This window comes from Brachypodium distachyon, chromosome 4 (assembly GCF_000005505.3).
Source record: "Brachypodium distachyon strain Bd21 chromosome 4, Brachypodium_distachyon_v3.0, whole genome shotgun sequence".
NCBI lineage: Eukaryota > Viridiplantae > Streptophyta > Magnoliopsida > Poales > Poaceae > Brachypodium > Brachypodium distachyon.
In genome coordinates, this window is record NC_016134.3 from 43,725,602 (window position 1) to 43,750,806 (window position 25,205).

Genomic DNA, 25,205 nt, shown 5'->3' on the forward strand with positions numbered 1-25,205 from the left:
GAATACATCCGTTTTTGTTCCCTTTGTTACTCGAGAAAACGCAAAAACTAAAGCTGATGCGGAGAGACTCCTCCGGGTGTCACTGAGATTTTAACACGAAGCCATGAAGCCTCGGCTTTAGATAGACATCTCGACACTGCCAAAACAAATATAAATGAAATACTGAAAGCATCACTTTGCAGGCAAGAAAAATTCTCCATTTCCCTCGAACTGAAACCGTTGGTACAGATGACAAACTCAGAAGCATCGTGGTTCAAGTCAAAGCAAACTCCAATAGAAAGGAAAACTCAGAAGCACTATGAACCTGGATGAGGAGCCAGATTCGAAACATAATCAGAACCAAAATTACACAAGGATTCGACTCGAACAGGAGACCAGCAGTGCAGACAACAACTTGACACTTCCGTCTTTAGGATTCAGGGCCTGGGAAACATGAAGTAAACCTTGGCGGTTCTTACTTCAGCTTGGTTTTGCTGGAAACTAATAAGGAAAAATAGAGAAGACATGAAGTAAACCTTGGTTAATTCAAGCCCATTTTCCGGTGTTGACTAGAAAACAAAAGCTTCAAATAAGACTAAGGATATTTTGGTTTTTATAGCAATACGAGGATGATCGACCGTTGATCCCATGACTGTTTATGGGGGCAAGATGTGTAAATGAAATGTTACACATAGAATTTGTAACCACTACGCCTCTATTTAAACCACATCTTCCAACCGACCTCCAAATTCCACCCGTCACTGTCTATTTGCCGTCTTCTATAACCCTAGTGCTTTCTCCTTGTGCTCCGTCCTTTTAAAATCCCGAGGCACCGTCCCACCCGCACTCTCCTTCTTCAATCTTGTCACTCAAGCGCCATCATCGTTTTGCGGTGTCGCCGCTGACCCCAACCTACAACCAAAATCGCCGCCCTGGCTACACCAGACCATCGTCGTCGTCTTGTCGTGGCACCGCAAGTTAGTCGTGACCCGTCGTAGATCTAGATCTCAGGTATTCAGAGTGGCCCGTCCTAGATTAAAATCAGGTGTTCATATCTTACCAAAATTCTTAATTTCAGGTCGATTTGTTTCCTGACAAACAAATCACAGTCGGTGCTCTAAGCTATTTCCCAAAATTTCCAGAAAGATTTCCAAATACAGGATCGAGAATTCCATTTCTAGCCCCTCTGCAGCCGGAAAAAAAAGAGGGAAATCCCCACCCCTCGTCTTCCTCTCTCTCCTCCCAGTACTCCCTCTCTCTCACTTCCCCATAGGAGCAGAAGCAGCGGCAGCAGCAGCAGCTAGCAGCGAGGGAGCAGCAAAGCCGATTCCCCAAATCGCCTCCCAAATGCAATTCCTCGCCTGAAGAAACCCTTCCCCACGCCCCCGCCGCCGCCGCCATGTCGCTGCCACCGGTGGACCCGCCGGAGTGGCTGCGCACACTGCCCGAGGCGCCGGAGTACCGCCCCACCCTCGCCGAGTTCGTTGACCCCATCGCCTACATCCTCAAGATCGAGCGCGACGCCTCTCGCTACGGCATCTGCAAGATCGTGCCCCCGCTCCCGGCGCCGTCCCGGGAGGCCACTGTCCAGCGCCTCAAGGCCTCGTTCGCCTCCAATGCGGCGGCCACTGCCCCCGGCGACGCTTCCCCCACCTTCCCGACGCGGCTCCAGCAGGTGGGCCTCTCCACGAAGAACCGCCGCGGCGCCAACCGCCGGGTCTGGGAGAGCGGCGAGCGCTACACCCTGGAGGCCTTCCGCACCAAGGCGCGCGACATGGAGCTCCCGAGGCACGCCACGCCCCCCAAGCACGCGACGGCTCTCCAGCTCGAGGCGCTCTTCTGGGGTGCTTGCGCCGCGAGGCCGTTCAACGTCGAGTACGGCAACGACATGCCGGGGTCCGGCTTCGCCGAGCCGGAGGGCACCGGCGACGCGGCACCGGCGCCTAGGGACGTCGGGGACACGGATTGGAACATGAGGGTGGCTCCGCGAGCTCGAGGCTCGCTGCTGCGGGCGATGAGCCGGGACGTGGCGGGCGTCACGTCGCCGATGCTCTACGTGGCGATGCTCTACAGCTGGTTCGCGTGGCACGTGGAGGACCATGAGCTGCACAGCCTCAACTACCTCCACTTTGGCAAGCCCAAGACCTGGTACGGCGTGCCCAGAGACGCCATGCTCGCCTTTGAGGACGCCGTCCGCGTGTACGGCTATGGCGACGACCTTAATGCCATCAGTGAGTGCCCTCTATTCCCACCCTTCTTTTACTGTGCCTGTGATTCCGTTTCTTTCTTAGATGCGCATGAATTCTACTTGACTCGCTTGGAAAGTCGTATGGGTCTTACTTTTGACTTGCAGAGTCAAAACTGTCTGTTCTGTAGCCAAATTCCACCCTATTGGGGGAGAAAACTGAAGTTGCCGTTAGTGTCAGCTACTCCAGATGAGAAATGTGCCACTACAATAGCGTGTGAATTAAGAATTCAATGCCCTTTAACATGTGATTTATGTCTTTGAAAAAAATTGCAGCCAACATGCATCAACTAATGAGATCCTTTTGGTTTAAATAAACAGCCATCTGTTGCAATGTGTGTTTTTACATTGTACAGTACATGTCGATACAACAGATTATTGGCTCACCTCCAAACAAAATTTGCCAAGCAAAAACAACTTAGCAAGTGTCCAACTCAATACTTGAGCCATTTGATAACTGTTGGCTATATGGTTCAGATTGTTTGGATTCGTCAAACTCATAGCTTATATTGGTATAGATATAGATACTGTAAAGTGTAAACCGAATTTACCAAGCAGATGTATCAATTCCAAATTGAACCATCGCAATCTTGATGATGATTGGAGGCTGCACAGCCTCGACCTGGTAGGCTGGCTAGAGTCGCAGCTGTACAGACTCGTGGCTTGTTGGTAGAGATGGAGAGACAATGAAGAGGTTTAACAGAGTGTAAGCTTATTTTTAAGGTATGTTAGGCATCATAAATTGGGAGTTTGGGATGTAGAACATGTAGGATTGGGGCAATGAAATACAGGTTGTACCTAAAACTATTATCTTGTTGTGTAGTTCAAGCCTGTGATTGTGTGAACAGAGGTCCTATGCAGGAACAGAAGGATAGTTAGAAACACAATTCAACAACACAGTAGCTAATGATATTATTTATTTCACCTTCTACCTTGTCGATTTTGCGAACCACAAATGTTGGTGGACCAGTCCATGCAGTGATGAATGTGTTGCATGAATTGGTTCATGCAATTCCATGTCATCACATGGGCGTCCATGGTTGACTTGGTTACAATATATCTTACAAGTGGAGTGATTACAAATATAGGGGCATGGAAGTAATCGTTCGAGACCGATTGCTTGCATCTATTATCTCGGTTAATGGTTATGGTGTATCCCCGTCTAGCCCAGCTCCCGTGCTATCACATATGTGTCTAATCACGGCCTTGTTCTCAACTGCTGTAAACTGTAAGGAACATGAACTTTGATTTGATGTTATCGACCATGTGCGACAACTCGACAAGGCTCTTGGGGGTTCGATCCCTACGAAAGATGCCTGCACATTCCATCACAATGTGTGTGGTTGAGCTGTCAGAAAAGTTCGTGTCCATTGTGTGAGGCCATAGGCCTGGGGGAAGGGAAGCACTTTTCATGATGAACGAGAATTTTATTTTCATAATAGGTATTCCTAACCATTGGCAATATATCTGTAATGTTTGTTTGGTTGGGCTATTTTAGGTCCTTAACTTCCTACTCCCTCCGATCCTAAATTGTTGTCGAAATATTACATGTATCTAGACGCCTTTTAGGAATAGATACATCCATATTTGGGCAAATTTGAGACAAGAATTTAGGATCGGAGGGAGTATTTTACATATATAAACTAGGTTCCATCCACGCCATTTCTCTGTCCCTAACTGGTGGATGGATCTAGGTGGCATGCTGATAAACCTACCATGTTAAATCTAAATCACAATTTGACCATGTGAACGCATTTGATTATCATTTTAGAATTAATATTTTTGGGTTTAAAGGAAATATTCACATGTCATTGGACGTCTTGTCTAAGTTCTTGATTTACCTTAGTTTTCAAGGGCATGTTTAAACACTGTCTTAAATGTCATCAAAGTGCCACGTGATCATTACTAACTTCAGTTTGAACCTCAGTTTGCACATTTATACTGGTCTAGAGATCTGAATGTACAATTTATAAAGCTCAGAGACCCAGGTAGGTAACACTCCCATACAAGTATAGTGACCTATGGCTCACTTCACTCTTGATAATTCTTCCAACCGAAGCCAGCTTTCTTAAATTATTCTTAATCTTGAATATTCATGGAAGAATGTTTCAATTATCTTGACTCTGTATATTAAAACTTGCTAATGGGCTATTTATGCTGTCACATGCAGTGGCCTTTCAAACTTTAAATCAGAAGACGACTGTTTTGTCTCCCGCAGTGCTTCTTTCTGCTGGAGTTCCTTGCTGCAGGTATTGGCACGTGGTTTAACATTCTTGTTTGTGATATTCACTCTTGGCCATTATTTTGAGTATCAGGTATATTTATTGATAGATACTTCTCCAAAGCAGATTGGTTCAAAACCCTGGAGAATTTGTTATCACATTCCCTGGAGCTTATCATTCTGGTTTTAGCCACGGTAGGCCATCTATCATGTCCATATTTAAAGAGTGCACTTGCTGGAAAGTACAATCATCCTTGCAGAAGTTATCTATTTGCTCGTGTATGTGTAGAATGGTCTGCTTCCACTTTTGTTGGAAAGGAGAGGTTGCAGTTTATAGTTACTTAAGAAATGGAATGGCATCTCTGCAATTTTGAGAAGCTACTTTCAATTGTTTATCTTACGATTATTTATTTATTCATGACTACAACATGTATGGTCAACTTCTATAAAATGTTTCAACTTCTATAAAATCTAATTTTGTTAGCATCTGTTATTCTACAACTTCTATAAAATGTTTCAACACATACCCCCTTTTAGAGGATCAACAGTGGGCTTTCACTTGCCTGAATGATTTTGTTGGTGTAAAATAAATTACCTGATACGATGTCTGCACATGTAGAAGAATTGTAAAACACCTAACTTCTGGTAGAAATAATTTCTTTAAAATAATACAGCTCCAAATTGTTGGAAACCGGGCTACAGGATCGACCGAGTGGTTTGCAATTTCATTTGCGGACATGGATACCATTTTATTCATTTCCTTACTACCAAATCACTACTGTGTTTTAAAGTTTGGCATATGATGTGTGTTTCCTGAACAGTTACGAGTACTTATTGTAAAGGATGTCCGCCCCCTGTTATTGAAACAACGAATCTATTTAACTATTTCATTTGCACAGGATTTAATTGTGGCGAAGCAACAAACATTGCTACGCCTCTCTGGTTGCAGGTGGCCAAAGAAGCTGCAATCCGGAGGGCTTCAACTAATTGTGGTCCAATGGTATCTCATTATCAGCTGCTTTACGAGCTAGCTCTGTCATTACGTCTAAGGTGAGCTGCAATAAATTGTCATTCTTTGTGCTCATAGAACTTGCAGGTTATATAAGAATATTGGACAAGATGTGTCCTCTTCATATATTTAATTTAAGTTGCACTAATATAGTTATATATATATTGCTAGAATTCAAATTATGCATGATGCATGCATTGTAGGTTCATCTGATTAAACTAGTCTCTTTAATTATGACATAGCCTCCTCTATGAAATGGATAGCGTATATAAATTCCTTTTGTGTTTGGTAATTTCCTAGAATTGTGATATGAATGCAGCTGGACACATTCTAAAACTTTTTTTTTTTGCCTTCTATAGGGAACCTAAGGATTTCCATACTATTCCAAGAAGCTCTCGGTTAAGGGATAAGAAGAAGAAGGATGAAGCAGATATAATAGTCAAAGAAAAATTTGTTGGAAATGTGATTGAAAACAACAATTTGCTCAGTACCCTTCTGGATAAGACTTCTTGTATAATTGTTCCAGAGATTGTATTTCCCCGTCCATTCTTTTCTAAGATGATGGTACCAGAAGTCACTGTTAAACAAAGTTTGGCAGCTGGTCACTGTAGTATTAGCCGGCAAGCAGTGGAAAGTATGTCTGTTGATGTGGCACTAGACAAAATTATAGGGGTAGATAACGTCAGTGGGCCTCAATCAGTTACTGAAGCATCTTTCTATGCATGTAACAGAAAGCTTTATGAAACAAAATATGGTGAGCCTGATACTGCTGCTTTGGGTTTATCAGCATCAGAGATGCAGAATGGAGTAACTGATAAACATAGATTACATCGAGAAGGTGGGCTCTTAGATCATGGAAGGTTACCGTGTGTTCAGTGTGGTATATTAAGCTTTGCTTGTGTAGCCATCATTCAACCTAAAGAAGCGGCAGTCCAGTTTGTCATGTCAAGAGAGGGCATCTCATCGAGTGCAAAAGTTGGAGAACTTAGCAAATCGGATTCTATCTCAAACTGGATAAGTGGAAATCATGAGATGGTTCCTCCACAAGGTTAGCAAGACTATCTTAAAATCTCCTATGCACAATAATCACTTTTACCTCATATCATTGTTTGGTCCTTGATTGTGTCACTTCTCGTGTTGTAGTTATGGATTGTTTTATGATCCAGTACATATTATCCTAGTCCTAATCCTCTTTCTGATTTTAGTCAAATTGGAGCTAAAAGCAGAAATGTCATTGAATTCGAAGTACATTCATATAGTACCATGCGTTTTTGCACTACCTAAGATGATCGATCTACTAATATTTATCTACTTCAATGTTTCTTGTGACCATAATAATGATCAAATAATGAATTGAATTTTATGATACAAAATCATTCTGTGAAAGCTTCAAGGACAGTGCATATCGCTGTTGCTCCTTATAAGTTGTTTATTTTGAGCAAGTGATAGATATCATCAATGCATCTTTTTCTGACCATGGATTTCTAATTCCTTACACCCACAACTCAGGCCCTGAAAGTAACTAAACAGAAAAAATAATATAATGAAGCTTCTTTTCTTTTTGTATACCTTGAAAACACACTATAATCATCATATCTCTTTTAAACAGGACAAGCTTCTGGAGCACGTAGTGTAAATTTAGCCCAAGTGTCTGATAATTGTAGACAACTGTACGACAGGAACACCAATGGATGCACCTCAGCTCTTGGGCTTCTAGCTTCTATGTATGAATCATCAGACTCTGAGGAGGAAAAATCTGATAATGAATCGACCGATAGAGAGAAACATGCGGCAGCAAACCAAGGCAAAGATATTCAGTTCTTGGGAACATCTGATAGCTGTCCTAATACACTTCAGCCTGAAAGGGCAAATTTGCACTTGTATGAAGAGGGTTGTGAAACCAGGAACGCAGCATCTTTGATGAAACCCATAAAGCATAACAGTATGCCACAAACTTGGTCTAGTAAGGACACAGATATTGGTCATTTTGCAAGGCTGGGAGAGCCAGGAACTTCGTATGAGCAGTGTTCTGTGTATCTTGATTTGGTTGATGATCTTACTGTATCAGGTGTAAAAGCCTCTCCAGATACTTGTGTAAGCAAAGCTAAATCCTCAATAGAACCAGATGTGTTGACCATGCTCAAGTACAACAAAGATTCTTGCAGAATGCATGTATTTTGTCTAGAACATGCTTTGGAGACGTGGACACAACTTCAAGACATTGGTGGTGCTAATGTTATGCTTTTGTGTCACCCAGGTATTTACACTTGTTTTTAACTTCCCTAATTTCTGCAAAGTTCCCATGGCATCTCCTGTTTTTGTGCTTCGCTATGTTATCTTGAAATCCTGGACTTGAACAATAGAAGTTCTCGCTTAGAATATTTACTTATTTGTACGATTATAGTGCTGTCTTATGGTAAAATTAGATTGTCAATCAAGTGGTGGTATATGCAAGTTTAGGCACGAAATGAGGTGAGGTTGCAAATGTAGAATTTAGTCAAATACAATGATACCCCTTTGAGTCTGTAGAACAAGTATGCTATTTGGATTCCTTTTAATACTTGCATGATAAACATATATAGTTTTCATGCTATTTGTTTTGCAGTGTCTTGAAATTAGTATGTGGGTGTACAGAGATAAAGAAGTTTAGTTTGTACATTTTAAGTGGTAGAATATATGTTGAGTTTGAACTTACGGGAGTATGGGACAGGCGTATGATTCCATACTCCTGGGAGTATGCACTCCTCCTCGTGTACCACTTAGACACATGTGTTATGTTCTGTTATCACTTTTAATATATTTAAATATACTGTAATAATGAATATAAGATACGCCAAAGAGAATTGAAGATCGTTGCTAGAATCATCAGATTATTTGTTTTTAGTGGATGTCAATCCTGCATTCCACATAAAATTAAATGTTTCTTGATCGGTAATCTACATTGCATTTGCAGAATACCCTAGAGCAGAGTCAGCAGCAAAACTCATAGCAGAAGAACTTGGTTTGAAGCATGATTGGAAAGATATAACTTTTGAAGAAGCGACGAAAGATGACATCAGAAGAATTCAGTTGGCTCTGCAGGATGAAGATGCTGAACCTGCAAGCAGTGACTGGGCAGTTAAAATGGGTATCAATATATATTACAGTGCAAAACAGAGCAAATCCCCACTTTACAGCAAGCAAATACCATACAATTCCATCATTTACGAGGCATTTGGCCAAGAAAACCCAGACACCTTGACAGATTACGGAGAACAAACATCAGGGGCAACTAAGAAAAGAGTGGTTGGATGGTGGTGTGGGAAAGCTTGGATGTCAAACCAAGCTCATCCATTTTTAGCTCGTAGCAAAGCGATGTTCGCTGCCAAGTCCCATGACAAAGTACAAGATGAACCATCGACTCTAGGTAATATAATGATCAGCCGTGGCCCATCAAAAAGGATATCCAGAAAAAAAAGAGGGGACTCTATGGAAAAATCTGGAGCCAAAAAAAAGAGATGCTCTGCCAATGATGAAACCGCTTTGCATGGCGGTAGCCTGGGGACAAACACTGAAACCATCAGTGATCAGTCTGAAAACTTCAATGTTCACAATAAACATGAAGGAGATGAATTTGAGGAAGCACCAAGTACTCAGCAATATCAACAACATAAATTGCAAAATGTTGACATGAAGTTAAGTTCTAAGAAGCAGAAGAGTGACAAAAGAAGCAGCAATCTTCATGAAGTATGTTATGAAGATAATGACTTGGACTGCTGGCTTAACATAGATACTGGAGACAATGCTGCAATAGGGAACTTGGATAACAGTCCACAAGGACTTGATGATGAGAAAGCAAAATCTCCAGGTAAATTGCAAGGTAGTAAGAGAAAATCCAGCAAGGGCAAGGCAAGTGATGATTCGCTGAATGGAGACAAGAAATTGCAAAAGATGAACAAGAAATCAATTTCTAGGAAGCCAAATAATGGCAAGATAAATAGACAGTTCAGAGAAGATTACAATGAAGATAACACCCTGGACAATTTGCTTGATGTAGAGAGTGGAGTTGAAGCCACCCTAGGCAACTTGGATAAATTTCCAAAAGAAAAAACTGCTGATGTGAAAGTGGAACCTAGAGGCAAACGGCAAAGTGGTAAGGACGATAAAAGAAGCAGCAACTTCCGTGGTGAAGATAATGATGTGGATTGCTGGCATGCCATGGATAGTGGAGATAATGCCACGACAGGAAACTTGGATAACAATCAACAACAAAGACTTGAGGCTGTGAAACTGAAATCTGGAGGTAAATCACAAAGCTGTAAGAGAAAATCCAGCAAGGGGAAGACAAATGATGACCCGCCGGATGGAGACAAGAAATTGCAGGTGGTGAGCACAAAATCAAGTTCTAGGAAGCAAAAAGTTGATAGCATAAACAGACAGTCTCGGGAAGGTCCTGACGAAGATAACCCCGTGGACTGTTTGCCTAAAGACGAAGATGAAGCTTCACGAGACAACTGCCATAAAGTTTCAGAAGAACAGACTGATGATGTGAAAGTAAAATCTAGGGTCAAAACGCAAACCGTTAAGAGAAAAACCAGCAAACGTCAAGCAGGTGATAAAGCAGCAAAATTTTCTTGTGATATAGAAGGGTGTGACATGAGCTTCAGCACTCAGCAGGATTTGTTGTTGCACAAGCGTGATATTTGTCCAGTTAAAGGATGCAAGAAGAAGTTCTTCTGCCATAAATACTTGCTTCAGCACCGCAAGGTGCACATGGATGAAAGGCCACTGAAATGTACATTCGAGGACTGCAAGAAGACATTCAAGTGGCCGTGGGCGAAGACAGAGCACATGAGGGTCCATACAGGGGCGCGACCTTATAAATGCAAGGAACCTGGCTGCACTCAGACATTCCGATTTGTGTCAGATTTCAGCCGCCACAAGAGGAAGACTGGCCATTCCATTGATAAGAAAAATAAGGAGAGTACATAACCTCTAACCCCTGTGCACAAGTACAGGATCCTTCTCTGATGATCACCTGAAGGGGATGCTGATTGAATAATTGCATCAGATTCCATTTATTGCCGGATTAACCCGCATTAGGAGTCTAATTCATTTCATTGTTTAATGACCCTGCATGCGAAGCCAATTTTTACATTTCTTTAGGTCCAACTGGCCTGTCGTTGACTGGAGTTATTCCAAGTCAATTGTATGTTGTTTAGTTACCTGAAAACTTGGGATGTTCCTTCTGTCAGCATGATTAAATTGGCATACTTGTCTTGGTTTGTGGTTTCGTGTTTGTCACTTTTGTTATAAAATTGCTGCATGTGTAAGAAGCTTCGCGGTGCGTATATCGTTCTGCAAAAATATACTATCTTTGAAAAAATGACCAGCCAAGGAGCATGTGATTATTGTTTGAGCTTCCTGCTGGCTAGTGAGATAGGTGCAAGTAGTATTACAAGTTGGTACCTACGTTTCCTTTAATTTTTGAGGGAAATACATTTGCTTTTGTAGATACAGACTTTTGTTGTTGAAAATTCGGATTGTTTGTGTTAAAAGCTAATAGAAAGCTTTGTAGCCAAAGTTTGGGCTAAAAGTTGAAACCTGCAGGAGTTGAAACTTTTGGTTACACAATTTTTGGGTAAAAAGTTGAGAATTGAAAGATGGTTTGACTTTGGCCGAAAGTCATTTTTTTAAAGCACAGTACAAAAGCAGACGCTCACAAACGCGCGTGTACACTCATTTTTATGAATGCACGTACTCACCCCTACCTACATTCGAGAAACTGATCCGACAGATCTTGAGAGATTGATGAAGACACCACATACGCCTCTGTTGACGGATACTTCACCAATTCCTGAAAGAATGGCGCCGATTAAATCCTATAGTGGCCAGAGAAAGATGCACCTGAAGGAGGCGATGGACAGAAGCAACCAAAGCAATCACTTCTCTTCCTTTTCAGAAAACCATTGCGATACAATCCCACTCCTGTCCTGAGACACACAAGCAAAAGTACGAAATCAAAACACTCCATCACTAACCTCATCATAGTGACCAAACCTGCAAACGCTGCAAGCAAAATTGGAAGTGCAGAGAAGCAACATTCTGAAGCAATTAGGGTTTTTTTTTCTTGCGCGGAGGAGCAATTATGATGAAACCACCCACAAGATCACATAAACTTTGCAAAGTTAAATGGCTACAAACCAAATGAAAGACCCAACAATTTTGCCAAAATTTTGGTAGTCAACGGTTACAAAACCAAACAATTTTTTACTTGACCAAAATTTCAGCAAATTGTTTTGGTAGTGCAAGAATTGTGGCAGCCTACATGGGGCTTGAACCAAACGCATCCTACATCTTTTGTGAGCAATGGTTGTTCAAGTGGCTAGATATCATGGTCTATGGCGTCGAGTTGTTGACTTTCTTGGAGGCTGAAATCGATATTTTTGATATGTCAACACCAACACTGTCATTATTTATGTCATTGAACTCTAACGCGTTGAGCCCATCACCTAGACCATCTGAAACACTGTAATCACGAAATCGCTTTATACGGCGTTAACCTGGTCATACCAAACGTTTCGGAGGTTAGCGTTCAGTAGAAAAGCTAGATTTGCTTAAAATTCTGCACTAGAATTGTCTTTGGCTAAACTTCTAAAACACGTTCGCCTCCGTCGATTCGCATCGCCAAGTGCAAAATATATAGAAAACCTAGATCTGCATAAACTTTTGCACTATAGTACTCAGTAACTGTTTTCGCTAAACTTATAAAAGAGGTAATAACACCAGCAGTCAAATTACTTGAGATGCGCGATCAGTTTAGTCCATGCACTTGAAAAAAGGGATGGACTAGTCCAAATAATCGAGACTACAGATCACTATATGGTCCATATATGGTCGTACGAGGTGAGATGATGACACGTGGCAAGGGAGGCCCGCTGGCTCGGGTTTTTTTTTTCAAAAAACCCCGTGTCCGCATGTATTTAAACTTTTTTAGTCCTTCCACACACATGGCGTATATAATTTTGACGAAAAGATCATCGGGTTCTATTCTTTTTGCCCGATCTCCCGTGGCACTTCGTCTACTCAAAGCAGAACCGATCCCTTCGTCTCCCTCGACCGTCATCGCCCGGCCCGACTAGACCGAGGCGATCTTCGACGTCGATGCTAGCGATTTATGGAGATGCCGCCCGAGCCGCGGCTTCGCAGATGGGACGACGACTCACCGCAGTAAAGTAAGCCTCTCTCGCTCCTCCATGCTTCGGTTTAGGGTGTGTTTGGTGGGGTTTGGGTAGGTTTTGATGGGTTTTCAGGTGATTGGTAAATCCTAGTATGGTAGCTCGATTAGATGATTTTGTGGTTGCGGTCTCAATTAGATGATGTCCTAGTATAGAGGTGGTTTCGTGGTATTGAAAATCGCTCTAAGCTGGCCCGCCAGAGCTCGCGTCGCCGCAACCGCAATTTAGGGTTAGGGATTTTGAGGCCGTAGACGCGGGGGGATTTAGAAAACATGAGATGATACGGAGAAACTAGGGCTGCGAAGTAAAAATGTGTTTTATGCAAGTTCTTTTACTATTTTGGAAAATAACATGGGACGGGAACTAACTTAACACGTGTCACGTCATGTGTTTAGACTAATTGATTCAACTTTTTAAGTCGCACTTGTAGCGTTTACAATTCTGTCATTCTGCTGACGCACGTCCCATCGATCGAGTCCCTGCATTCATGGAGGTTCTGTAACGACCTTCGGAGTTCCGACCGCGACCGGAGAGACCGACCGGTCCGAAGTCGAGACCCAAACCCAAAGCCGAAGGAAGCCGCCCTCGCATCGAATTCCCCTGGGCGGCTTTCCCATTTTCCACGGTCCAACCACCCCCGGCACCGGTCTTCGTGGAGAGAGAAACGGAGTAAACCCTGCAGTCCGCACCGCGTCTGACTAGCGCGTGGGCCCCGGCCAACCCCAAGCCCTACACAGTCGCACGCGAGTCAGAGAGAGAGACACGCTGCGCGTCACATGCGCACAGCAGTCAGTCCCGATTCTCCACCACCACCTCCCTCTTTCCACCCACATCCCCCTCCTATCACAAATTCCCGAAACCACCCTTTCCCCACTTTCGCCTTCCGTTTCCCTCGTACCGTAGCAGGATATTCAGAATGGAGTGGGGGTATCGTGAAAGATGACGCTTCTGTAAAAGAAAGGCAGCCGTTTCTTTTTACGTTTCACCCCCGCCCTTTTTTTTTTCCTACACGGACTCTCTTTCTTTCTCTTTCTCCCCCCCAGGGGTTTGGTTTTCCCCACTCCTTTTGCTTCCCCACCTGCTCTAGTCCCCATCATCCATCACCGTGTCCCTCTCTCTCCCCCCGAGGAGGCCCAATGGCGGACACCGACGCCAACCCCGCGCCCGAATCAGACCCGATCGCCTCGATCCCGCCCTCCTCCCCTCCCGCGGGGGATGCCGCCGCGGCGATCGAGGCCCAGTTCGCCGACCTCGCTGTCACCGTCGAGCTGCCGGCTTCCGGGTGGGAAGACGACGATGGCCCTGCCGCCGTCCCCGAAATCGCTACCGCCGGCGATGAGGTCACCGGGGACAAAGTGCCGGCGCCGGCGCCGACGAAGGCGGCCGTGTCCGATTCGGGGCCTCGCTTCCCGCGCCGTCCTGCGGAGCCCGATTGCACTTACTACATCAGGTTCGGGACTTGCCGCTTCGGGATGAAGTGCAAGTTCAACCACCCCGCGCGGAGGAAGAAGAATAGGGTGGGTCACTTGGGGGGGGACTATTAGTGAAGCTCTCTCTAGTTAGTATTATTCTCGCTACTCTGTTTTTTTTTTTTTTTTGGGGGGGGGGGGATTTATTCCATTTATTCCAGTGTGGGTTTTCGATCTGTGATGGCGAGCTTGGGTTTGGTGTTTTGCGGATGGGTGAAAGGGACGCGGCCTTTTTGTAATTTCTCTCTAGTTTGTTTTGTGGCCTGATGACATGCATGTCTGTGTGTGTGTGTTTGCAGGCGAAAGGGAGTGGGAGCAGCGGCAGCAGTAACAAAGCTTCTTCGCCGCCGGATGATGATCAGGTGATTCGTCGTCCTTTTTACGCTTTGCTTCTGCATGTGCATGCCTGTCTAAGTTTGGCACCTTGTTGAGATTGTGGAAGAGGTTGGCTGTTGTGGGACTGTTGAGACAGGTTGGCTGGAGCAACGGAGACTTGTCTTTTCTACTGGATTGTATTGCAAGTCCACTAATTTTTGTTGGCATCGATATTGTGAGTGATGTGGGTAAATGCAGCTCAGCCAGAGAGATACTTGCCGTGATTTATGCTCTTTGCATTAGTTTAGTGACATACTGAATGATTTGTGAGCATGTGTTTTTTTAGTTGTTAGGTTCCGGTAAGATGCGAAATTGTAGTTATTACTTATTAGCAACCACATGTCCATACACTGCTTCTGGGTTATAACATGCCAGTATCATATCGCTAGATGTGGTTTAGTCACCTGCCTATTGGATAAACGTTCATTATTGAGCTCGAGTAAAAAAAAAGAACGTTCATTATTGAGCTTGTGGATATGATGTGAAAGTAATTTACTCACCTGATCAGTGTGCATTACTTTGTGATATTTGTAAGCACCTAAATCGGACATAAGTTGTCTTTACAACAAATTGCACCTAGGTCCTGATTGGTTTCCAAAATTATATTAGTCATTGTGTTCTGGTTTCATATGCTTTGATAAGGTTAAGGTGAGGTTCTTTATCTTTTTTGGCTGGCAAATATACTTGCCAGGCATATTGAGGCTTGAGCTATTTGATTAACAGCCATCATGTAAAATTTTCATATATTCAAGCAAGTTATACTGACTTCGTCAATTGCCATTACCTTTTTGGTTTAGTGAGACTTACAACTTACAAGAACCTGCAGTGCAGCTCTGTACTTATATATTTTCTTGGGGAAAGTATGGTATTGGATTTTTTTTTCCTTCTGGGATAATATCTGGAATGAATAAGTTAATGATTGGTAAGCACCCAAGACTAAATGACTTCACAAAGTTTCTTGTCGAATGAGTAGCTCATACTAGCTTATTATTCTTACTGAAGAAGCTTCAGCCTTCAGGTTTTCCACACTTTAATTATTGTTTCTGAAATTTCAAGCTAGCTTTGTCCCTCACGTCCCACTTTATAATCTATTACTCCGTATGACAGTCCTATGAAATATCATCTACTGTAGTTTGGCGTTGTGGTGGATTTTGATAATCCCATTTGCCTGACAAGCTTTTGCCTATTTTATCTTTTGTCTAACCAACTTTTTCCTATTTTCATGACTACTTTTCAACAACACATCATAAAACAAGTCCAGCGTAACACAGTTCAGCAAACATGAACTGGTGCCATGGTTCCCCGCATGGTAAAAAATATGTTTGAAAAGCACCTACATATCACGTGGAATTAAACTTGGTATTGTATGGCCCTGGCAATACCTTACACGTGGGTTCTTTGTTTGATAGCCACCCCTAGTTTAAGTTTCATAGCTCTGCCCCGCAAAAAACTAATGCTGGAGCATATTAATGTGTTCAACTGTCAACTTCTATATGTATGACTTTTGTACAGGCGATATGGATGATTCTTTACTTTGTAATTCTAAACTAGTGCGTGAAAATTCTTTGGATACTCTAATCAGTTGTTTTCTAATTTTCAAACTTTTGTGTCAGACTCCTAAAGAAGAATATGAAGAAGATCTTGTTCCAGATATTGCAGCTGAAGTGGATTCCTTGGTGAGTCTTCTTTACTTGTTTCTCGAAGTGAATGTAAAGAGATAACATAACTATTTGTCTGTTTTTCAAAGGGATTGAAGCCTGTTTGAAACCATAACAAAAGCTATTAAGAACTATGTCCACACTACCATTGTCCTATGTTGTTATATTTTTCTGTCCAGATATGTTGTCATCCATAAAAACATATAATGGGTTTGATTAGTTTGAAGCAACTGGAAAGAGATGTGCTTCCATAATATGTTGCTATCAAAAGAATGGCATGCCATACCTAGGTGTGTCAATTTTGACAATGAATCAAACAGCTTGAGCATGAAATTTAGTACTAGTTATTACTTTTACCGTTAAAGAGATTTTTTGCTTAAACAATTGTCAAATGCTACCAAATAATCTTCTGTAGGGCTTTGTTAACAAGGGGAGTAAATCATCTAACTCAGGAGATCTTATGAAGACGTCATATGAGGTTAGCAATCAGTATTGCCTTTCAGCATTCTATGCAATGGTTAAGATATTTTTTCTCCATGTTGGATAGGTATTTGGTAGGTTTTGACAAATGGATCAACAATTTTATATATAGAAAGCTAGCATCAATAATCATAAGTATTTGGTAGTATTCCTGTCTTTTATATTTCTTACCTCTGTATTTTTGTTTATTGCATGTCATTGATGTGAAGAAGGGACAAATGGAGCCAAAGGAACTTAAGGTTAGCTGTTGCAGTTATGCCGGTGCCGGATATGATCATGTGCACCAATGCTTGGGTTTGCTTCACACATGTGATTAAATTTTGAACTTCAAAATTTCCATCCCATTTGTTGCCAGATTGATGCGACTGAAAAAGGAACCTATCCGAAGAAGTTTGATGAGACAGATGATCAAAAGGTTTGCAAGTCTATACATTATGAATTGAAGACCTTCACTAATGTCTTGATAGTCCACACATTTATGAGCTCATAAAAATATATTGTGGTTGATAACCTGATGGTCTGTCCTTTCTTCAAGCCTTCGGTTTATTGTTCTCTGATTATTCTGTATTTCTAACCTGTTGAGATTCTGAAGGTTGCTAAAGAGAAAAGAAGGGACACTGTTTCAGAAGGTAGTGCTCAGGAGGAATGCAAGGTTAGGTTCCTATCTTTTACCTATTGGTAAACTACCAACTGTGTTAATCTATGTGATTTGTCGGTAGGTGTGTGGGTTCTGTAATTCCACTAACCCACGTCTGGTTTAGGTGTTCTGTAATTCCACTAACTAGGTGTTCTGTAATTCCACTAACCCATTTCTTGTTTAGGTGGTTAGGCTACCCAAAGACATTTACAATATACATACTTATGATCTGAGTTCTCCTGATAAGTCTTTTTTAACTCAAATTATATTGCAGTATTATAAAACGTTTGGAGGGTGCAAATTTGGAAAGTCTTGCAAATACCTCCACCCTGGAGGGAAAGAAAGGAAAGCAGAGGTTGAAGAGGTTGAGCTGAATTTTCTAGGTCTTCCAATTCGTCCAGTAAGTCTTCCATTGGCTTCTTCAACTTATATCCTCGGTTCCACTGGACTTGCATTATGTTGTTATTTTTTTCATGCTCTAGAGATGCTAATGATGTGGGGCGTTATTCAAGTTCAACCATATGAATGTTGTTATGTACACCCATCGATGAATTAGTACTCCCTCCGGCCGGAATTACTTGTTGAAATATTACATGTATCTAGACACTTTTTGAACATAGATACATCCATATTTGGACAAATTTAAGACAAGTAATATGGGTCGGAGGGAGTACAATTAGTATACTATTCCCATCAATGTTGATGTTCAAGTTGAAACAGACGGAAATTGATGTTTACTTTGCTTTTGGGGTTGGAATTTTGAAGGATAATACAACAAAACATAGACTGTACACCAATTTTTTTATCCTAGAGTTTTTAGTATTGATCTGGTCCAAAACCAAAGTGTTTGCATGATTGCACCTTACTATTGACGAGCAGTGAATATGCTCAAATGATGTTTATATTGTTGTTTCTTAAATCGGATTGTTTTTCATGAGAATTTGATGTTCTTAATCTTACAGGGAGGAAAGGAGTGTCAGTACTATATGCGCACTGGGAGCTGCAGATATGCCACTAATTGCAGGTTTCACCATCCAGATCCTACTAATGTGGCTTCAAGAGAACCAGTGTTGGAGCATGAGAATGGTGGGGATATTCCACAGCAAAATGTTCAAGGACCATCTCAGCCGAATGTTTCAATATGGCCTGCTGACCAGAGGACATTGAATGAGCACCATGCTCCTTTTCTAGCTCCAGCACCATCATACAGTGCGGGAATGATTCCACCTCAGGGAATGATTCCACCTCAAGGAATGTATCCAACTCCGGAGTGGAGTGGGTATCATCAGGTAAATGTGTTTCTATGCATTTGAAAATGTTTCTTCCACTCAAATAGTTATTATGCAATTTCCATGGGTGATACTAGTGATTGTTGTCCATTGATTTTCGTTGAATTCAGGAAACTGAACATTTAGCAGACTTTGCGACTTATGCATTGATATTTTGGTTGAGATGGCTGAAAAGTATACATGTCTTTCTTAATGTTTAATCCTCCAACCCAGTCACGACGCACTTAATAGTTTTCAAAATATGTTAAATATTGATACCTTAGATATCTATTTTATGTGTTTGTTCTTTTCAGGTTCCATTAAGCCCATATTATCCTCCAGGGACCCCCTTTCATCATTTTCCAGGACCTCCTGTTAATCACCAGATCTACAGGGGAGCAGATGTACCTGGGCATCAGCAACTGCCTTCTGATGAATATCCAGAGAGACCAGGCCAACCCGAATGTCAACATTTTGTTAAAAGTGGGTATTGCAAATTTGGTGTGAAGTGCAAGTATCACCATCCAAGGTCACTTATGCCGCGTCCTCCTCCACCACCACCACAAGCAGGAACTCTTAGCCCTCTCGGTTTGCCACTGAAACCTGTAAGTTCTTCCGTACAAGTTTTTTCCCCATCAAGGCAATATTTGTTGTGATGTTTAGAAATAGATCTCAAATCTTGGTGGTTGCATGTAGTTTTTAGAAGGAAAGAAGAGATAAATTTTGATACTTAGTGGAGCCTGTTATTCCTGTTATTTCTGAGAATCTTATTCCTTTTCTCAAAAAAGAGAGAATGTTATTATTCCTGATCTATCCTTTGGAGATATGGGATGCTAAGCTTTCTTTCTTGATATTGCTTATTACAGGATCAGCCTGTGTGCACGTACTACGGACGTTATGGAGTCTGCAAGTATGGGCCAGCGTGCTTGTACAACCACCCCTTCAATTTTGGCCATCCTGTACCGGCGGCAGGGCCACCTCTGGCTGGCCAATACCTCACTCCAGGAAACTACACGGTCTAGCAAGCAGGCAGGCATGGGCGAATTTTTTCGGCTGACTGCCCTGATGCTCGGAATGAATAACTTCACTTGTAAAATAGCCTTAGCTGAAAGCTGCAGGTGGGTTTACATGTTTTCGGCAAGAGATCTAGCTCGCAAGTCGCAACGAAGTTGCATGAAGCTGGGCTCATTGCCGCTGGGATTCTTGTAACCGGACAGAAGACCTTCTTAGCTCATCACAGTTCCCCCTTTACGTTGTACAGCACTTACGGTTCATATACAATTGTTTTCCGTCGTACTGAAACCAACATTTGCATCTATTATTCTTTTCTTTCCGATCCACACCCACGTTTGCATCTCTATTGTTAGGAGAGACAAGCTTCGACACAAACTAACGAATTGCTAGGGGGTGGAAAGCCTAGCTTTTTGTCAGCATATCTACCTTCAGGCTTCAGCTATAATAAAGTAAAGCTTTGGATTATAAGCTTTCAATAGTGATCTGAAGCTTTTAACCACATAAGAATTAAGTTTCAGATCCGCAAAATCTCAAGTTTCAATTCGTCCCATGCCCTCTAGTAAATGATAAATAATTTTTTTTTTACATAGAATGTGGTGATTTTAATTCACATACTCATAATTAATGTCAAATGAAACCATGGTAAAAGTTTCAACTCAAAACATGGACAATCTTTAGGAAATTTGGTTTGAGATTAAAATTTGGAGGTTTACTTTCAAGATCGTGCAATTTGTTAAGAAAATAGGCTTTTCGTTTTGTGTATTGATTTTTAATTTGTATCACATAATATGACTCCATGCCACAAATTGCTAATTTTTGACAAAAATTTAGTACTTGTTGAATATTTTCTATAAAATGGCTCTAAAAATGGTAAATAATTATTTTTACATAAAGTTAGTGGTTTTAATTCATATTACTCATCATCAATAGTAAATTAAGCCAGCGTAAAAGAATCAACTCAAAAAGGAAAAATCGTATTACAAAACTTGGTCCATGACTCAAATTGGATTGTTTTTTTATAAAAAGACTGTCATACAGTATAATTGTGAGCACCAGTATTTAAACCCTGATGGGTCGAGTCATGCACCCACAACCCCACCACCACACCAAGAGGTGTTTCTCCTCAAATTGGACGTTTGGACTCTAAGTTTGGGAATTTATACGAAAATGTTGTAATTTGTGAAGCATGTACAATCTTAATTTTTTAATTGACTTGTAACTTTTATCCCGATGTTATATATCAAAAAAAATGGCACCATGCCAAAAATGGTTAATTTTTTACAAAGTTTGAGTATTATTTCATTTTTTCCCTATTAAACGGCTATAAAAAATGATAAATAATTATTTTTACATAAATATTTATGATTTTAATTCACATTACTCATCATCAATGCCAAATGGAACTACACTAAAAATTTCAAATCAAAAAGCGGTGGTTTACATCATAATTTGAAACAAGGAGAAATGGGATAGAAAAGAAAAAATACGGAAAAAAAAATCTTTGCCGTAGGCCCGGCTGCTGACAAAGGCCGGTGCCGTTTTCTCGCCATTACCGCAGCGGCAAGTCCACATGGTCACCTCAATGCCGGAGGCCGTTTTTATTCTTTGTCGGAGGTTTTTCTTTGCGGGGACGTTTTTATTTTGCCGCTTTGCCGGAGGCCCAAGGAAATGCTGCCGGCAAAGGCCGTGGCCTCTGGCAAAGAGAGGTTTTTCCGTAGTGATTTAACTTTCTTCTACTCTCTCGGTCCAACAAAAGATGTCTCAAGTTTGTCAAAATTTGGATGGATCTAAACATGACTTAGTGTATAGATGCATTTAAATTTAGTCAATGTTAAAACATTCTTTGTTGAACGGAGGAAGTGAATACTTTGTTTACAATTACAATCATACCAAATGTGTTCTGCAGATGCAATAACATGATGTCACATAAGCCACTTGTTTCAATTATGTTACTCCGATAACAATGCTGATTAATGCATGAGCTTTGATAATCAAAACATATTATATATCCGATATATCCGATAGATCAGGAATACTTTATATATGACGACACGGTGACTAGACCATTGCATCAAACTAACCAGCTGCTAGACAAAGGAGGAGTCCAAGAGACGATTGGAAATTGGATGAACATGCACGTATGGGCGCATGTTGAAAGCTCGAGCAAGCTGATACGAAACAAATAATGCTGGATGCCGGTGATGCATGCAAGTTTGGTCATAGGCCGGAGACGTGTCATGGGTCGAGATAGTGCAACCATGCAGCAGCTAGCTAGTCGCCGGGATGCTGTATGACCACCCTGCTCCGTTGGTATATCTTGGCTTGCTTGTCGCCGGGATGTTGTCCAGATACTTTGAGCATCTCTCTTTGCTGCGCTCACTTGCTTTTCAGCAGGAGCTACCTACATTTTGCTAGCATGTGCGTCATGTTGGACTCGCGTGTACGTATTTATATTTCCTGATCTAATGGCGCGTGTATCAAGGGAGTCCGGCCCAGCTAGCATAGCATGACACCACCTGATAAGGGGGCCGCCGGGTACGGAGTCTTTAATTCTCTGTACACGAAAGTCAACGTAGTTAGACCAGCAGTGGTGTCCATTCGACATGACGGCAGTAGATAGATACGGAGCAGAGTATATAAAAGAAAGAACCTAATTCATAAGTTATTTATTTTGGTTTTATGCGCGTACCTTTTTTATTGGTCAAGCAGTTTGCAGCCTTCAATTGAGTCATGTATGTCTTTTCGCGCTGAACCTTGCTGGTATAAACATGTGAGAGCTAATTAGTCATGGTTGCATGCATGCATTTTGGCTTGGCTGCATTGCTGCATTCATTTTGTACTAACTAATTTAAAACTTAAATTACTTTATAGCTTCAACCGTTTGTCCGATTCACAATCCGTTTTTACTGTTAGGTTCGTGTCAACGAGAGCTTCAAAACTAGATCTCACTTGAATATTTTTCGACGGATTTTTTTGACCTTTTCTTGTTACCAAGTAATAATGCACAAGTTACCATCATACCTTGAAAGAAGTTACCATGTGTTAACTTGGTAGTAACGGAGTGGCAACTTCATAAATTGTTGGACGGTAATTTTAATGCATAAGTAATCATCCTTTTTTTGTATGAAATTTTCGTGTGGTTACTTCTTACTGACATGGTGGCAAATTCATATATTGTGGGGTGTTAACTTAAATGCATAAGTAACCATTATAATATGAATTTGTCATGTGTTAACTTCTTATTATCACAGATGGTAACTTCATATGTTTATATATTGGGTGGTAAGTTTAACGCATAAGTAACCACCTTATTTTGCACGCATGTGGTAACTTATTCGTAACAAGGATGGTAACTTCTTATTGCTGATAAGTTTATCACATAAGTAACCACCTATTTTGTGAGATGGTAACTTGTTGCTAACAAGCATGGTAACTTCATATGTGATTGGATGGTAACTTTTACGACGGATATTTTTGATCGAAACATATCAATATGAGAGTTAGTTTTGAAGATCTCGTCGAGACAAAGCTAACCGTGAAAACGGATCGTAAATCGAGTACACAGTTTGAGACCTATAACTTTTTAAAGTCTCAGATTTTACAAATGCATTAATAATGCATGCATGCAACATGTTGCCGTCTTGTCTGCTCTCCGTGGTCTTCTGCCTGTACGCGCATCATGACCAATGCGCGTACGATCGCGCATTAGCAAAGTCCAAGAAAAAACGTTACTCCAGTTGAGTTTAGTTTTAATTAGCCGTGTCCATAAAACCTGACAAAATCAGCATTTAACTTGTACTATAGTAATAGCAATGCACGATAGGTTTGATCCCTAGATCGACAGCATTGCGAACAGAAGTAAATAGAGTAAATGAAAAGCCCGAAGACAGGGTATGGAGTTACATTTGGCAACGCAATACCCGGACATCCCTTTTCTGTACCATCACCACGTATAACCAGCATTTTAACTTCTCAGGTGTTGCCGTTTTGGTAGTTGGTCTTAATTGGAGTTTCTTCTTGTTCTTGTCCATGTGCTATACAGCACGGTGAAGGCGAGCAAGAGTCGATCGGATTGTTTTGTCACGATACACGTCATACAGTATCAACTCTTTTTCTTCTGGCCGTCACAATGCACAAAACGTTGCATGGTGGAGTCGTTTGACGTAGATGTCGCGCAGAGGAGACGGTCAGGATCAGGGTCCCTCGAAGTGGCGCACGACGTCAGCGTCAACGTCATGCTCTTCCACGGTCCTTTTCGACGTCAGGACTCAGGAGTTTTGGAGAACCAGGGGTGTACCGTAGTTTTGGTTGTATTTTTCTTGTAGGAGTAAAAGTTTGTACGTCTCTGCATCATGGTTTCCGGCAGCGGCGCTGAAACCAGCTGCGCATCGAATAAACATTTTCACGGTCTGCAACATATGTTGGATCTTGTAGCTTCTATCATTATCTAAAAAAATCTTTGTGTTTTAATTTGTTTGGTACTCCTTCCGTTCATAAATAAGTGTATTTTTAGATTTTGTCCTAAATTAAATTTTATTGCTCCCTCTGTCCCGAAATAAGTGACGGGGATTTAATCTATACAAATCCATATCACTTATTTTCGGACGGAGGGAGTTGATTTGATCAACTTTGTTGAGAAATGTGACAACACATATGACATCAGATCGACATATTATGAAACTGCATTTAAAAACGGATCTAATGATACCAATTTAGTGGCATAAATGGGGCTACGTTTTCTAGTAAAGTCGGTCGGTCAAACTTTGATATGTTTAACTTAGAACAAATGTTACTTTCTCTGTCCCATATCAAGTGTCGTAAGATCACATGTATCTAAACTTATTTTAATATAGACACATCCATATTTAGATAAATTTGATTCACTTAATATGGGAAGAAGGAAGTAGTACACTTATTTGTGGATGGAGGAAGTACTACCATACAAAAAAAAATTTAAGAAACATTAAAAATAAGATAGTACTTCCTCCGTCGCATATTAAGTGACTCGAATTTGTCCAAATATGGACGTATCTATGTTTAAAAAATATCTAGATACATGTAATAGAAAATCACTTAATATGGAACGGAGGGAGTACAAAAGATGAGATCGATGAAATTTCAATGCGACATGTCAGTATTGGATCCAGTTTTGAAAATCCCATCGCGAGAAATATAACAGTAAAAAACGCAACATAATTGAAACGGTTGGATCAAATGTTATGCTGCAATTTCAAATTCAATTTAGAAAAATGACCACTTTGTGAGGCACACGTGTCACATGGGAGGCTCCTACAATGAATGTGCTCACCCAGCGCGTGACGTTTGTTGCGTTGGGAGGCCCTCTTAGGGGATGTCATGAGAGATTTTCAGACTTTTGTGTCGTGTGACTTTGCATCACTGGCATTTTCAGACTTTTGTGTCGTGTGACTTTGCATCGCTGGCATGTGGTCAGACAATATGAGCTTCTTGGGAGGATATCTTAAAAAATACTCAATTCGTCTCGAAATATTACATGTATCTAGAATTATTTTAATATTCCATCCATTCCAAATTATTAAGTGCCGAAATATTACATGTATCTAGATCTATTTTAGTATATAGATACGTCCGTATTTAGTCAAATTTAGGTCACT

At 41.3% G+C, this 25,205-nt stretch overlaps 2 protein-coding genes across 4 annotated transcripts; both read left to right on the forward strand.

Moving 5' to 3' along the window:
• Window positions 1-1,179: 1,179 nt before the first annotated feature.
• LOC100839458 (lysine-specific demethylase JMJ705) lies at window positions 1,180-10,784 on the forward strand. Its single transcript, XM_010240256.3, has 7 exons — window positions 1,180-2,210; window positions 4,395-4,473; window positions 4,573-4,640; window positions 5,345-5,495; window positions 5,814-6,502; window positions 7,064-7,711; window positions 8,408-10,784. Exons 1-7 carry the CDS (start codon window positions 1,379-1,381, stop codon window positions 10,423-10,425), a joined length of 4,485 nt encoding a protein of 1,494 aa, XP_010238558.1. The 5' UTR covers window positions 1,180-1,378; the 3' UTR covers window positions 10,426-10,784.
• Window positions 10,785-13,729: 2,945 nt separating this feature from the next.
• On the forward strand, window positions 13,730-19,864 carry LOC100833617 (zinc finger CCCH domain-containing protein 65). Of its 3 annotated transcripts, none has more exons than XM_010240258.3 (11): window positions 13,730-14,188; window positions 14,440-14,502; window positions 16,129-16,191; window positions 16,589-16,651; window positions 16,848-16,892; window positions 17,009-17,068; window positions 17,246-17,305; window positions 17,565-17,690; window positions 18,253-18,579; window positions 18,873-19,163; window positions 19,425-19,864. In XM_010240258.3, exons 1-11 carry the CDS (start codon window positions 13,808-13,810, stop codon window positions 19,578-19,580), a joined length of 1,635 nt encoding a protein of 544 aa, XP_010238560.1. In that variant the 5' UTR covers window positions 13,730-13,807; the 3' UTR covers window positions 19,581-19,864. The 3 variants fall into 3 exon arrangements, with proteins under 3 accessions (XP_010238560.1, XP_014758740.1, XP_014758741.1); XM_014903254.2 differs by having other exon boundaries at window positions 13,731-14,188; window positions 16,863-16,892; XM_014903255.2 differs by having other exon boundaries at window positions 13,731-14,188; window positions 16,866-16,892.
• The last annotated feature ends 5,341 nt before the right edge of the window (window positions 19,865-25,205 follow it).

Excerpts from the sequence above, each read along its gene's own strand:
- LOC100839458 (XM_010240256.3), top strand. The coding sequence starts at position 1,379 with ATGTCGCTGCCACCGGTGGACCCGCCGGAGTGGCTGCGCACACTGCCC. Across the intron at positions 5,496-5,813 it reads GCTCTGTCATTACGTCTAAG|GGAACCTAAGGATTTCCATA; the intron begins GTGAGCTGCAAT and ends TGCCTTCTATAG. Across the intron at positions 6,503-7,063 it reads TGAGATGGTTCCTCCACAAG|GACAAGCTTCTGGAGCACGT; the intron begins GTTAGCAAGACT and ends TCTTTTAAACAG.
- LOC100833617 (XM_010240258.3), top strand. The coding sequence starts at position 13,808 with ATGGCGGACACCGACGCCAACCCCGCGCCCGAATCAGACCCGATCGCC. Across the intron at positions 14,503-16,128 it reads CGCCGCCGGATGATGATCAG|ACTCCTAAAGAAGAATATGA; the intron begins GTGATTCGTCGT and ends CTTTTGTGTCAG. Across the intron at positions 19,164-19,424 it reads TCGGTTTGCCACTGAAACCT|GATCAGCCTGTGTGCACGTA; the intron begins GTAAGTTCTTCC and ends TGCTTATTACAG.